The sequence below is a fragment of the Drosophila suzukii genome, assembly GCF_043229965.1.
Source record: "Drosophila suzukii chromosome 2 unlocalized genomic scaffold, CBGP_Dsuzu_IsoJpt1.0 scf_2c, whole genome shotgun sequence".
NCBI lineage: Eukaryota > Metazoa > Arthropoda > Insecta > Diptera > Drosophilidae > Drosophila > Drosophila suzukii.
The window spans coordinates 11,760,153-11,775,811 of NW_027255896.1; the positions used below are offsets into that span (position 1 = coordinate 11,760,153).

At 36.2% G+C, this 15,659-nt stretch overlaps 2 protein-coding genes across 11 annotated transcripts in view; one reads left to right on the forward strand and one right to left on the reverse strand.

Moving 5' to 3' along the window:
- The window catches only part of sxc (O-linked N-acetylglucosamine (GlcNAc) transferase sxc), a 247,116-nt gene extending 233,163 nt beyond the window's left edge, over positions 1 to 13,953 (reverse strand). For 3 of the 10 annotated variants that reach the window (XM_065868419.2, XM_065868423.2, XM_036822220.3), the window contains exons 1-3: positions 13,833 to 13,946; positions 13,752 to 13,773; positions 13,502 to 13,693 (exon numbers count right to left, since the gene is read on the reverse strand). In XM_065868419.2, coding sequence (XP_065724491.1) covers positions 13,502 to 13,637 — 136 coding nt within the window. In that variant the 5' untranslated portion in view covers positions 13,638 to 13,693; positions 13,752 to 13,773; positions 13,833 to 13,946. Of the gene's footprint in view, positions 1 to 13,501; positions 13,731 to 13,751; positions 13,774 to 13,832 lie in introns of those variants that run through there. The other 7 variants (XM_017089044.4, XM_017089042.4, XM_070998734.1 and 4 more) reach the window with 6 other exon arrangements.
- Positions 6,304 to 15,659, forward strand: part of RpL5 (ribosomal protein L5) — a 383,867-nt gene continuing 374,511 nt past the window's right edge. Inside the window, exon 1 of the mRNA XM_070998742.1 lies at positions 6,304 to 6,313. The gene's annotated coding sequence lies outside the window, so the exon portion shown is untranslated. The remainder of the gene's footprint in view (positions 6,314 to 15,659) is intronic.

Below are 15,659 nucleotides of genomic sequence, written 5' to 3' on the forward strand. Positions count from 1 at the left end.
TTTAAAAAATTTGTCTTAATTTTCAAGGGATTTTATTAAGAACAATTATGTCAAAGTAAAGTGTTTAGATCTTAAATTTATCTTTCCACTGACATGTAGAATATATTTTTAAGTTTTTTAAGCCTTATCTTTAAGTGGTGCAATTTTTGTTGCCGCTAATTTTGCTACTTTTTTGATAAATGTATCGAAGTTTTCAAAACCATCCGAATTGTGGACGTAACCACTTTTAATTTAGTTAATACCCTTCAGTTCTGCAGTAGGGACGCGATGACAAGGCTTAAGAAAAAGCTTTGTTTTTTTTTGTGCCTATAACGCTTTGCCGCTGTTGACGTCAGCAGAGAAGTCGACGCAGCGTAGAAGACTGCCCACGAAAACGATCGTGCAACAAAGAGAGGCAGATATTCGGATATATCCCTCTCTTTCTTGTCTTATAATCTGCCTGCAATCGATAGTCGAGGTACTCGACTATAGCGTTCTTTCTTGTTAGTATTATTTTTTTTAACCGAAAATAAAGAATGAACAATGAAACTTTCCTAAATTAGGCAATGGCGTCATGGTAATTAACAAGCTGAGGAAAACGGGAAAACAAACACGAACTTAGGTCGGTTTCTCTCCCGGTTTAAAATACTATTACTAAAAAAAAAAAATTTAAACTTAAATAAAACTCAAACTAAACGGAACGGAAAATGCTGGCGTTACTTGAAAGAAGCGTCACATCCAGAAGGAGGCTGTGACAATTATTATTTTTTCACAGGGGCACTATAATTTAATAGGGATCAGGAATACATGTGAAATTTTTTCCGAAAAGTCACTGTCCGATACCGAAATAAAGTATATTAACAGCTCCTTCCCAATATTACGATCGTTCTATTTTTTATCGTTGTCAATTTTATTACTGCGGTTGGTTAACTGTGGTCGGATTATTTGTTGGTTACATTTTTTCGGACAAGGTCAATAGTCTCGTGAATTATTCTTTTTGCTTGGGGCTAGACCGATCTCCGGAAAGGGACTCTGAGAACAGCTCAAATTCACTCTGTCCTATATGGAAAGGAGAGATTAGCGGTGTCGATGTTTATAGAACAGCGTGTCAACATGAATTTCATAAGAGATGCATAGAGGGTCACTGGAACAAAACCCTTCAGTTCTGCAGTAGGGACGCGGTGACATGGCTCAAGGCAAAAAGCTTTTTTTGTTTTTATTGTGCCTAAAACGCTGTGCCGCTGTTGACGTCAGCAGAGCAGTCGGCGCAGCGTAGAAGACTGCCTACGAAAACGGTCGTGCAACAAAGAGAGGCAGATACTCGGAGAATCCCTCTCTTTCTTTGTGACAAATTTCGGGCGGTCAGTTATTTTTTTTGCGTCTCTCGGCTATGTTCGGCTAGCGACTAACATTTCGGCGGAAAAATTTTCGTGGAGCAGCGACATGCGAATGCCCTAATATTTTAGGAACATTATTGTATATCGAAAAAAACAACTAATATTGATTTATAAAAGTAAGTTATTTGATTATAGCAAAATTAAGTAAATTGAATTTACATATAATGCTATGTTTACGTATTATACATTATTATTACAATATAAATATACCCGTTACTCGTAGAGTAAAAGGGTATACTATATTCGTCCGAAAGTATGTAACAGGCAGAAGGATGCGTTTACGACCCCATAAAGTATATATATTCTTGATCAGGATCACTAGCCGAGTCGATCTAGCCATGTCCGTCCGTCCGCCTGTCCGTCCGGATGAACGCTGAGATCTCGAAAACTATAAGTACTAGTCTATTGGGATTTGGCATGCAGATTCCTGAGCTTCTTGTGCAGCGCAATTTTGTTTCAGGAGGGGACCACGCCTACTTTAACGCCCACAATCTTCAAAAATTCGTAAATATGAACGCGGATGTCTCGGAAACTATTTAGATTCCGGAGCCATGTACGCAGCGCTAGTTTCTTACGCCAATATGCCACGCCCTCTCTAACGCCCACAAGCCGCCCAAACATGTGGCGCCCACAATTTCCATGCTAGACAAAAATGAACAAACTGAAATATATTAGTCTCGTCAGTACCTATCGATAAAGTTTACCACACCCACTCTAACGACCATAACGCTTAAATCTGTCTGCCGCCCACATAACCATATATTGAGATCGCGGGTAGGTGGCGCATTACAATCTCGCTTTGCTGCTGGCATATCTCCATCTCCCTTTGGTCCCTCTAGCTGAGTAATGGGTATCTGATAGTCGAGGTACTCGACTATAGCCTTCTTCCTTGTTTTTATTTAATTTTTTTTTCAATTTTAAGAATAAAAACGTTTTTTAAAAAAAAACGTTTCGATTCGCTGCTATTCGTTTATAGGATGCATATATTTTATGAGATTTGACTAAAATTAACATTTCCTGGTTTTCAGACTTCAAATTCATTATCATTTAGCAATGTAAGAATATGTGAAAAATTGTCCAAGTCGAATAAGAGATAAATTAAAAAAAAACATATTGGACGAAAAACGGTTCGAATGGTTAGGTTTTGGTCTAAGTTATTAAAAATGACATAAACTGTTATGGACAACACAGAATCTCCGAGTTGAGGCCCATTTTTTTCATCCGAAAATGTTAGATCACAAAGCACCAAAGATCTTATCAGGCCAAAACTAAACTACAACAGGTGCTGAAAATAAGAGCGAATACGAGTACTAAAAACATTTTGTAATGTTTTAGATAACAAGTTTCAGAAACATGCACTGAAAAAAAAATTCCTTTCCAACACAACAGCCATTTATCATGCAGGGTCCAAGCTATTGACATGGGCTTGTTTTTCCTTATTAAACTAAGTCCAATACAATGGATACATCCTTCATGAATAAACTTATGATGTAAATTGGTATAAGGTAGTGGTTCCTAGCCCAAGGTGAATATAAAATATGTTTCAAATAAATCATCGAGCAAAAAATTTGGCCAGATTCACCGTCAGGATAACTATATATAGTTCGAAAGTACGCATAACGCAATGTAAGTAAGTGACTTGTGTACTCGCTTGATCATAACCCCACCAAAAATCTTCGAGTTTTTTATTAAAATCTAAGACGTCTCAAATCGTTTTTTTTTTTAGTTTTTTGTACATTTGTATACCTTTGCAGAGAGTATTCGTCTGTCTCAGTTTTAAAGACACCGCGATAAACATTGCCAAAAACCTTATATCAATCTTATATTTTAGTATATCAGTGTGAACGAGTCGGGTAGGAACAAGCCCAATAGGAATAATCGGAAAAATAATCATAGCATTTTTTTTTAGATTGTAGCATTGTTGTTTTTGACATATTATCTTTTACTCTTAGGAATATAATTTTTGTAATATTTTATTTTTGTTCACTTTCTAATATACTCTGGAATATCGCATTGTTTCAATATTCATTACGACATAGCTGCCATAGGAAGAATCGCAAAATTAATGTAAAAATATATAAAATTCGTTTTATTTTGTTTTCGGTAAAACGTATAAGATAGTAAATTGAAATTTAACTTTATCTTGAAACTAATGATATTTCTGTGTTCATTTTTAATTTTATAAAAGTCGGAAAGTTCTGTATATACTTACATTGATCCCATAGAAACGACCTGCAATTGTATACATATAAACATCGGCTTGCCGTAAGTCCAGTTAATATTTTGTTTATATTTTTTATTTATGTTTTGTATGGTCATATACAAAATGATTTGAGAGTCAAGGAACTTCAAAATATAAGTAGGGTGACTATTTAAAAATTTTTGTGTTAGTGGTGCTATTATTTTTTTCGCAGCTGTATATGCTATTAGTATAAAACGAATTTCACAAAAAACATTTTTGTACATTTTCGATTTGCTTTAAACTTTTTTTAAGTATATAAATATAAGTGCACTGTACATTAGGATTTGACGGATAAAAATTATGTTTAGTTATAATTTCTCTAAGTTTGTTAAGCGCAATATTTTTAAAAAATTCCCTCTAAACATTTAAATCTCCAGCTTCAAAACTTCAAAAACATGTTTTTTTAACTTTACATTAGATTTTTTAAGATTTGGAGATTTTCCCGAATGGCGAATGTATACGTGCTGGACCTGAAGCTACATCACCCCATCATTGTTAAGTGATTCTTGCACAAGAAGGGTTCCAGCGCTAATGGCGTTTGTGGGCTTTATAGTGGGCGTGGCACCCTTGAAACAAACTTGCGCTGCGCAGGAAGCCGAAGAATATACTCTTCGACTAAAAGGGTGTTTTTGATTCGTTAGAGAGTATGTAAAAGGCAGAGGGAAGCGTCCGACAGCAGTGGCAGAGCAGAGCTATTCCCAACGTCCGCTTAATGGGACGCTGCCGACCGCTTAAGCATTTGTTAAAACAGAGGATACTTTTAAAAATTCTAACCAAAAACATTTTTTTTAGTTATTTACTGAATAGTATACGTAAAAAGATTCAAGGAAATCAAAAAGGTGAAACTAAAAAGTGGTTCGGTTTTTAAAAGAAGAACCTTTAGAACCAAAAGGGCGTTTAATTTCAGGAGGCAGTGTCGAGCGGCAGTTTTATCCAGATTTCTACATCTCGCGCGCTCGCACTGCCGTCCGCTCTCCCTCTCCATCTCTACCCTACGCACGTCGCGTAAAAACCCCAAAAGTACTCCCGTGTTTTTTGGGTACCACTCAATCTTGGGGCTTCAACTGTTTCATCGAACAAGCCGTACCGCCCCAACGGGGCGCGGAAACGTCTACTTCACTGCTATGCAAACTTCTGACCGAAGTCATAAAATATATAAGATTATGAAAGGCAAAGATCATGGTTTTTAGTTTTCACGTTTATGTGTTGACTATAAGCCAGTTTTGGTCTTTTCCCTCTGTTCATTAATATTCAGGGGAGCTTTGCACTGAATGGATGTCGTCGAAAATATCATTCATCGTTAGTAAAAATTGTAGGACACCACAAAAATGGGACATCCAATAATATATACACAAATGCAGAATCCACATGAAACAAATGCAAAATGGACTAACAGAACCAGTGTTTGAAGTGCTGACAGAATATATGCTTTTTAAATTTTGAAATCCTGTTTGAGAATTTTTACTGTTGGCCGCAACGGAACTCAAGTTTTTGTTGTTTATTCTTTGAATATTTAATATAAAATTCTTATAGAAAACGTAACAAAATAATCGAATTCTTTTAATTAAGAAAAATAAATAAAATCAACAATTTGCTACCCACACATAAAAAGATTTATTGGTCTGATCCTTTTGATGCTTTGTAAAACCGCGATGATGGGCCCGGAAATATTCTAAATACTATTTTTGTCTTCTCTAGCAGCAATTTGATTTAAAAAATCAACAATAGTCTCCGATCAACTATTGTAGCAAGGCAGCTTTCCAAACGTAGCATTTAAAATAAATATATATCTGATAGGCAAAACAAAAGGCTTTATTGAAAGTGTAAATTAAATTTTATTTAAAAAATAAATTCATTAACAATTTTTTTTTTTTTTGTTTGTTTTTGTAAACGAATTTCACAACGCTAGCTATAAAATTCCAACCAATTTAAGTGTAAACTAATGGAGAAAATTATTTGATATAAGTGAATCGATACTTTGTCGTTAGAAATACATATTTAACATTTTAACAAAGTAAAAAAAAAAGATTTTAAATTTAAAAAAGAATTGTAGCTGGAATGCAAAATTTGAAGGAAAAATGCTGAAATGGCACCACTGGTTATAATGGCTTTAAATCAGCATGTCATTTGGTAATATTTCCTTTCAGAATGGCGTTGGCACATCGATATGCTGCAAATTGAACAGGAACACAAAATTTATCTTTGTGAAATGTGCACGAACCATTTCTAGTTTTTAAGATACTGGGTTAAAACCCCATACAAACATTTTCAATTATAAGGCCCACATAAATGGACTTATTTTAAATATATGCGCTGAAACACACTCTCAAGCATGACGGCATTCCAAAAAATAGTCCCCACCATGGTCCATGTCCTTAAAATTTGACGTCAAAGTTGGAAACCCCAACATTTTTATATTTTCACTGATAAAAACCTCCTCTAAATAATACATCTTATTTAAAAGCCATTTTTGTTTTTCTTGGAATCTAATGTCTACTGTACGCTGTAATTTCGGTTTAAAGCGATTTCACGAGTGCTGGGGCGGGGGTGGCTTGATCGCTGAAGTTGTAGGAAATCCCAAGAGAAATGGTACGCAACAACACGGGAGTTGCGCGACGTAGCAAAAAAAATCAGAATGGTAGGTTAAGGAACATGATGGAAGCGAAAATCGTTCGTCCGTGTGTATGAGAGTGTGGTGGATATACTACCTTGGAAACGTCTGCCATACAAAGCGGGATATGAAACCTAATAATCGGATGAATTACTTTCAGGAAGGACCCTTCTAGTTGGGTCCGGAGCTAAAATTCTCACAGTTCCATGCGCGTGGGAAACCTGCTCTAAGAAGGATCCAATTCTGTGTGGAATTGAGGCGGTCACCGGCCTTTGGGCATCGAATGGTGTTGAAGTTCTTGTAGAAGGATTGCTTGGATGCAACAATGTATGACGCCGCCTTTGGCATCATATGGCTGTTCGCATAGAAATTGGAGCACAACTGTTTTCTTGGGATACAGTCTAGGCGATCGCCCACCGTCATTTGTAGGAAGTGTGGACATATACTTACGGGGTGGTTCTCCTTTAAACTCAGATCGCACCCTTTTAGTACTGGAACTACTCTTCTTTTTATCTTCGCTGTTTGCGCGTGCCACTGCTCCTATACCCTTTCTAACGATAAACATATTCGACTATAAAATTTTTACTATGATCAGAAATATGTAATTTTATAAGACTATATATTTTTTTTAAATACAATAATGCTAAAATACAATAATATTAGGGCATTTACATGTCGCTGCTTAACGAAAATTTTTCCGCCGAAGTCTTATTTACTAGCTGAATATAACGGAGGGACGCAAAAAAAATTACGAAAAACGGATCGGTCGAAATTTGCCTCTGCGAGCGGACAGATGGACATGGCCAGATCGACTCGGCTAGTGATCCTGATCAAGAATATATATACTTTATGGGGTCGGAAACGCTTTCTTCTGCCTGTTACATACTTTCCGACGAATCTAGTATACCCTTTTACTCTACGAGTAACGGATATATAAAAATGTACTAATGGCCTCATTTTCTATCAGAAAAAGTATGCCTTAAAATGCATATATCATAAGAAAAAGTATATTTTGGGCAAATTACGTCGAATGTAGTACAGAGTATACCCTTCACGTTTTATAAATTCAGACAACCCATTCTTCATAGATTGGATTAATTTTCTTCCATCTTTCACCGCTACTTGATTCCATTCCTTCACAATGAATTTTCTTAGCATATCCTTTGATCCCACAAATGCTTAATGACGTTGAAATCTGGAATTTAGCGGCAAATTTATCTGGTTTTATACATAATATAACCAAAGCTATGATTTGTGGGCTCAATGCTTGGGATCGCATTCCTGTTAGATCCAAAAATCATTTTCGAGCCCCAGTTTCGTGGCGCTTTAACCCAAATTTTCAATTAGGATGTCGATAAACTTTTTTTGATCCATTGTGGTTTCAGGAAAACAAGATTTCCAACTCCAAGAAGGCTATAACAGCCGTGCCGCACGATAGAAACCACTCATTTCATTAGTTAACGAAAACTAACGTATGGAATTTGATATAAAATTTTAAAATTAGCACAAGGAGTTACGGAAAAATTAATTTTTAGTTACGATAGCTAGTTCTGTATATTCGGGATAAAGAGCACGTGTGCCGAAAATATGTTATAGACCGCGATATAAAAAACTTTGCCACAACCTTTTGAAACGGTTGTGGTGGCGAATTGGTTTGGGGGTGTATGGCGGCCAGTGGATCGGCTTTAGACAATGCGTGGGTACTTATTTGGGCACTTGAAAATTATAACTTTTTGAACCTAGGGGAGAGTTGGAGAGATAGAGCGAAGGGCAGTGCGGGCCAGCAAGATGTGGACATATAGAGAAAACTGCCGCTCGACACCGCCTCCAGAAATTAAAAGCCCCCCTTTTGGCGTGAACGCCAATCAAATATACAAAATGCAGTTGGCAATACATTTTTGTTTATTTATGCAAATTTGCTGCCTTTTATATTTATTGAAGATGAATGAAGTTAAAACCCTTTCAAAATTGCTAGAATATGCATGCGAAAATAAATACTTTAATTAATGCATACACACCCTCAAAGCCACGTAAAATTTTAAGTAATTTAGAAGTTATAACAGGCTGACGGCACCCATCAACCGTGTTCAGTAGATATAATTCTTAACGTTAAATGCAATTCGGCATTCAACGATATCTAGTAGGACAATGGCTAATTGGTTCTGTTGGTTAGACAGTCGCAGCTCCGAAGTGACTTCAAGATTGCTGTTTGTGCCTAACCGAAGTAGACACTTCCGGGTCACACCGCGGGACAAGGAGGTAATGAGCACTTGTCGCTGGCACGGGGACGCTTTGCTGGCAGGACGATCGCGTCGCGGCAATGGTAACGAAGGTTACTGCGATGCCGGACCACAGGCGATGCTGGAGCTGCGCTGAGGGTTAGCTAACGTGGTTAGCTGCTAGTTGAGATAGTGTATTACGAGCCCTATTCCCAGATGTAGGAAGTAGAACCGCGGAGTTAAGAGGTGTGTTGATAACTGATTTATTCTTCATTTGGTACATGTTTATATACTACTTGGAACACGGAAGTTTAGTGTAATGATTAGTGAAGTAAGCTATATTCTAACGTAGGTAGGTAGGTAGGGGAGTTTTGATTATGGTAGCAGTTTGTGTAGTTGGCGCGGCAGACACTGCAAAATGTGCTGACTGCATTGGCCGGTCAGTGTGCCGTTAAGTCGTTGAGACGGTGAGTTAGTGAGACATATAATATGCTGATCAGCAATTCTCATATGCAGTGGGTGCTACTGAGCGCCTGGTACTGTTCCCAACTTGGCTACTGCTTGATTTGTTGGGTCTGGTCATGTTGAGTACCTTTGGGTACGAACAATTGCGTTGCATAGCAGAAGTTTGTAGTTGGAAGTTGGTGTTTAGAATTGAGTTTTATTTCAGGAGCCAGTAAAATTATGGAAATTTGGTGATAAGCTAATTTTTTTTTTGCTAGAAAGTTTGCTTTTCATATGAGGGTTTCATCAAAGAATAGTCCGAGGTATGTTTAGAAAACGGCGGGCAATCACTTGTTCGGAGCGTAAAAATAATTTGTAAGCATACAAATAGCTTCTTAAGTGGACCATGGAAGTTAGTGCCGAAATGTTTTCCCAATCAGATCCGCTTATGCCAAACTATCGAAGGTTGTCTCCAGTCGTGATCCAAGTATGAGCATAAAAATCGTTTCAGACAAAAGTGACATTTCATTAATCTGAACGCATTATATATGGAAAATATGACTAAATATAGGATGATTTGCAAAATTTTAAATACAAGTTTGGTGCTGACAATAAGACCAATTAATTGAGCGTCCAATTAAATTAACGCAATAAAAGATAATAACTAATCATAAGAACTGCAGCTTTTGTTTAAAATATTTTTTGACAATGGTGCTACCTTAAGAGGTAGTATTAAAAAAAACTTCACAAAATATTGGTCATTTTGGTAGATTTTAATGTACCAAGCACCTTAGAGGTTCTTTTGGGTGGCAATTGGTCAATTTTGATATGCACCAGTGGTGTCATTTCCGCTTTTTTCCCCCATCAGATTTGGCTTTCTTTGAAAGATGATACCGAAAATTCTAGCTTTATAGCTAACGTAAGCAGATAAACTTAAATTTGCCTATTCTACACTTTAAAAGTTTTTTTTAATTCAGTTTGACTGTTTAATGAATGAAAATGAATTTCCGCAACGTGTTGATACTAAATTATATCGAATAATATCACAGGGTTCACTAAAAAATACAAACAGTAATAATGGTAGTTAAATTGTATTGTCAAAGCCATTTTTCTTGTTTTGAATTTTTTTGCATTTAAAAAAATTATAAACATTTGCAAAAATACAAAAAGAATTTTAAATTAGATGGGCTTCGACGATACCAGCGGAATTCTATTACCTTCCAAACGCAGTATTATTTGTAGTTAGCCCCTTTTCAAAGGGGCGCCGAAGACTAGCTGCCACGCCCCTATCGATCTATATTTTTGAGTAATTCTTAATGTTGTTAAAATGACACTTGCAAAAAGCAAAAACCACATAACATTGTCTACTTTTTTGTATGCATGAAAGGAAAAAAGCACATTATTTTTTAAAAACCATTTTTTTTTCCATTGAATTCCGCGGAGGGAATAGCTCAGCTCAGCCTCTAACGGCACAAGTACAGCGTACCTTAGCAGTGGCACTTCCCACAAATTAATGAAAAAATGTCATTGTTGCAGTGTCGACCGCTAATGCGTCTTTCACCACTTGACCCTTATCCAGCAAATGAAATATTACTTTTTGCATGGATCAAGGTGTTTTATTTACAAACTTTTCATTTTGCCAATAAAAGTATTAATGCAAAGCTGATTTACAAAAAAAAAGAAAACTTAACAGATGAAGTTTGAACAAAATAGGTTTTTACAATACAATTGAGCCAATATTTTGTTTAGGGAAATGCAGTCCATTTTTTTGGTTTCTAAACTTTTATGTATTATATCACAGGGGTCGGCAGTCCGCGTAGTAACGCAGCGCACCAAGAGAGTGTGCGATGCTGACTTCTATGTATATACCAGCAGAACTGAAAATGTGCTATGATAGTCCGATCCTAGCAAGTATTACACTGATCGAAAAAAATCGCAAAAAACTTAAAGGATTGCATACCAAGACTTTAAGAATATCAATTGGTTTGGAAGATAGAGCAGTGAGTGTGTAATTTTTTTTTTTTATGTTTTAATTTTACCATATTTGGAGTAAACCGCTAGTTTATCGGGAAGTCAGCTATAAATATCAAATATCTTTTTTTTTAAGCTTTTTTCCATTGCTCAACATCGGCTCTAACGATTTCAGTTTGAACTTTTACTCATTGTTGTAAAAAGTAAAGTTTGAAAGGTATTTATCAACAAAACTAACTAACGGTGCCTGAGCATTAAAATTTCATTGTGCGCATCCAAGGTCTTGGAAATATATTTATGGTGTTAAACAGGTCAATTTAACAAACTTTAGTTCTACCACCTTTAAAGCAACTCTCTAGTTAAGCGGAAAAACTATAAATAGATACATTTCGTACGCCGACAACAACAAAAAATGGCTATTTTTAGCAGTTCAGCACAACTATCGCTGACTGAGCATTGAATTAAATATTAACATATATCATAGAGAAAAACAAGAAAAGTTAGCTTGGGCACGCCGTAGTTTCTATACGCTTGCAGGTTGTTCCCGTGGGAGCATTGTATGCACAGAGCTTACCGATTTTTAGAAACCTATAAACTAATTATACAAAATTTAATATGTTTCATTTCAATTTACTACCGTATATGTATACCGAAAACCAAATATAATGGTCTATGTATTATTTTGACATTAATTATTTTATCGATCCTATGGCAGCTATTTGATGAAGTCGTCTGATCACTGTGGACGGCAGTACACGTAGTGGCGAAGCGCGCAAGAGAGCGTGCGAAGACAGCTTCTATATATAGCCGCAGAATTGAAAATCTGCCATTATGGTCCGATCGTAACGAGTGGGGATAAAAGCCGCCGGCTGTTTAGCTAGTTTTATTCCTACTGAGAATACGCGTCGAATGACACCTCAGTTGAAACCCGATGTCCCGTTCAAAAGTAATTCAAAAAACAAGATTTTCTTCTTCCCAAAATGAAAATGTTTGTCCCTTTGTTTGAGGGTTTGTATGCATCCCATCTTAGTTTTAGGGTTTTGGAAACCCTATGGGTGTATAAAGTACCTTGAGTTAGAAAACGTTTGTTCTACGACTTTTGGAAAAACCTGCTAGTTTAGCGGAAAATCAAAAAAAAAGCCAGATTTAAAATGCTTATAGTATCTAAACAGCAAATGCTACAGAAACGTGCTATATATCTCTGAAAAGATAATTTAATTTGCTAAATACCCTTCATATAGTAAAGTAAATTATAGTAAATAGTAAATTATTTTTTAAAACCACTTTTTGACTATTTTCTTAAAATTGAGTCGAACGATTTCTTTTTAAATTTCAAATCATATAGCCCTTGAGATTCTTCAACTTTAGATATGTAACACTTTTTGCCCTAAAAATTACCGTTTGGAAGATATTAAGCGATAAAAAGTGCAACTCGTTTCAGCTCCGTATACGAAATATTTCATACTTATTGGAATAAACAAGAAAAAAAAACTATTTGATGAAAAATATTCTTATTGGATTTTTTCAAACGGAAAATCTGTTATGGTATTAGGGTCCTTTACTTGCGTTAAGCTAATCGATATAGGAAACTCAATCTATTTGTTCTACCACTTTGGAAAAACCCCTTTAGTTCGGCGGGAAATGTAAGAAACGACAGATTTCCCTTGGAATCTGAAACTATACAGCCCTTGAGATTCCCATACTGAACCCTCCTCGAGGGTGCCGACTGGTAATGACGCTACAGTGCCTACTTTAAGGTGGCGTTCAGCTAAGATAAGGGTTCGAATCTGTGTGTTTGGTTCTTCAATAGCCAAGCCATGTGGGGACGACTCCTAGTCATGGTAATGGGGTACTTAAACTCTTGTGCAAAAAAAAACTTCTGATATCAAACAAAAACACCTCTTAACGAGGTAAAAAGTAGTGGCAAGTAGTAGTGGCCTTTAACAAAAATTTTTGATATCAACACTTGTGACGAAAAATGATTTTACATTCGATAAAATAAATAAACTATATTAAATTTATGTATTCGGCACGCAACAACAGAAAATTTACGTGAAGGTAAATAAATATTTACTGTTGCGGGCCGAAATCATAAATTTAATATAGTTTATTTATTTTATCGAATGTTATATCATTTTTCGTCTCAATTCTTGATATCAGAAATTTTTGTTAAAAGCGCGTTTGCCACTACTTTTTACCTCGTTAAGAGGTGTTTTTGTTTGATTTAATTTAAATTCGAATTTAGAAGTTAAAATGTCAAAGACCACCGAAGTTATACATTTGTTTACATTTAAAACAAAATATTTTGTTGAACATTCATATGGGAGCCATAGGATACAATGGTCCCATACGGCTGCAATAGAAGGAAGACCTTGGGAAAGTTTCATCCCGATAGCTTTAGACTAGCTGAGAGACTTGTTTGCGTAGAAATGGACGGTTGGACATGGCTAGATCGACTCGACTAGAGATAGTGATCAAGAATATATACTTTATGGGGTCGAAATCGTCTCCTTCACTGCGTTGCCAACTTCTGACTGAAATCATTATGCCCTCTGCAAGGGTATAAAAAAACCAAATAGCTAATTTTATTACTATACCGTGTACATTATGTATGCAGTTAAGTATGTTTGTTCCTTACCAACAGAGGATAAAGATTGCAGATCATTTTGTTTTCCGACTAAATTGCTCCCTGTGGCATTTGAATGATGTTGTAATAATGAATGAGCCGCTGATTGCATTTGCGACAATTGCTGACCTTGTCCTTGAGATTGCATCTTTCTTTATTGGTTGGTATTACACTTATTTACATCCAACGATGATAAAATGCCGTCTAAAATCAATAAGCCACCCTTAGTTACAAAAAGTCTGATGATGTGTACATGACAAACCCTTTTAAGATGGATCAAATATCTGTAAAATATAAATTGTAAATTAAAACAAATATTTACATGAACTTAATTCGATGTTACCTTTACAAACATCCACTCAGCTGTGAGAATTACTTACTTTATTAGTCTAATCATTAAAATTGGAAATTTTCTAAAAATTGGAAACAGTGAATAGAAACAAATATACTCTTGCTTTATTGAAAGCCATTTTTTAAAACTATCGACTGTACACCGTCTTCACACTACTGCTTAAGAAGTTATTGGAAAAAATATATACACGGCGTTCACACAATACGTTTACCGCAGGCTTACAAAATTAATTTAGTTTATTGGTTTAATATTTCGAGGACGACAAAAAAATGCAAATGGTTTTTTTAATGTTTCATGACAAAAGTCCTCCGATTTTATTTGTATAAAATAAACTTGTATTTCAATTTTATATATTTGTGCTTCTTAGGCCTTTAATGGTTCGTACAGTTACTGTACGATATGATAAAGGTCCATATGATAAAGGGCGACTAATCCAAGTCTTATCCAAGTTATCCAATACCACAACAGGGCATATCAGCAGAATAGTGGAGATAATACAATCGAGAAGCCCATTTCGCTCCCTTCTTGGACATCCTGCTAAACGAGTCCACGCAAGGAAAGTAATTTCTGGCCAAAATAATTTGGTTATGTTGTACTAATATAAGTATCTTTTTAGCAGAGCCATTATATAGGGAGGAGGAGCCATCACCAGTCATTGCCAAGATGCTGGGCAACTTCATGCAGCATCAGCGGAACAACCCCGTCCCGAAACCCGCTTCCACTGACTCATGGCCCATGTTGGCGTATTGCGAATCGGAGTTGGACTGCAGTTGGCGCGGAGAAGATTGCGAAGCATCAGCGACTCGACAAGGAAGCCTTAAACTATTTATTAATATAAATAAAAACATCCTTTGAACATTGCATATGTATTTATTTCTTTGTGAACCAGCAGATTCGTCTTTTTCAAATAGTCAACAAAACAATTCCAGCTGCTTGACAGTAAGGACATGCTAAGTACATTGCGGTTAAAGATTAATCTGAGTACTAGGCTTTATTGGCAAATTATTTAATGATATTTCAATTTAGGCAAGAGTACTGAAAATTGATTAGGGGCTATTTGGGGCCAACAGTGATGCCACTCAATTTCTCACAAGTTAGAACCGTTTGGACGCTTTTAAGCATTTATAAGATCTGCCTCGTTTACGGTTCTTTGACTATATCCATTTTGTGAGCAACCGTTTTATAAGGTCGTTGCGCCTTCAAATGGCATATTCTTAGATAAATAGATAATAGATAAATAATGTTTAGTGCAGCAGGTGCCAGGTTATGCCAATTAAAACGAGGAAGAACGCTATAGTCGAGTGCCTTTATGGAGTCGGAAACGCTTCCTTCTGCTTGCTACATACTTTCCGACGAATCTAGTATATCCTTTGACTCTACGAGTAACGGGTATAAAAAGAAGAGTCTACTAGTGCTCAAAGAAATTAACTTAAAAACAAGGAAGAACGCTATAGTCGAGTACCTCGACTATCAGATACCCGTTACTCAAAGGGAAATGGAGATATGCAAGCAGCAAAGCGAGATTAAAATGCGCCACCTACCGGCGGTAGACAGATTTAAGCGTTATGGGCGTTAGAGTGGGCGTGGCAAATTTATTTTTGGATCAATCGATAGGTATTGACGACACCAATACATTTCAGTTAAAATTTTTTATCTAGCATGCAAATTGTGGGCGTCACAGGTTTTCGCGGTTTGTGGGCGTTTAAGTGGGCGTGGCAAACTTTTTTTTATCAATCGATAGGTATTGATGAGAACAATACATTTCAGTTAAAATTTTCTATCTAGCATCAAAACTGTAGGAGTTACAGTTTTGGGCGG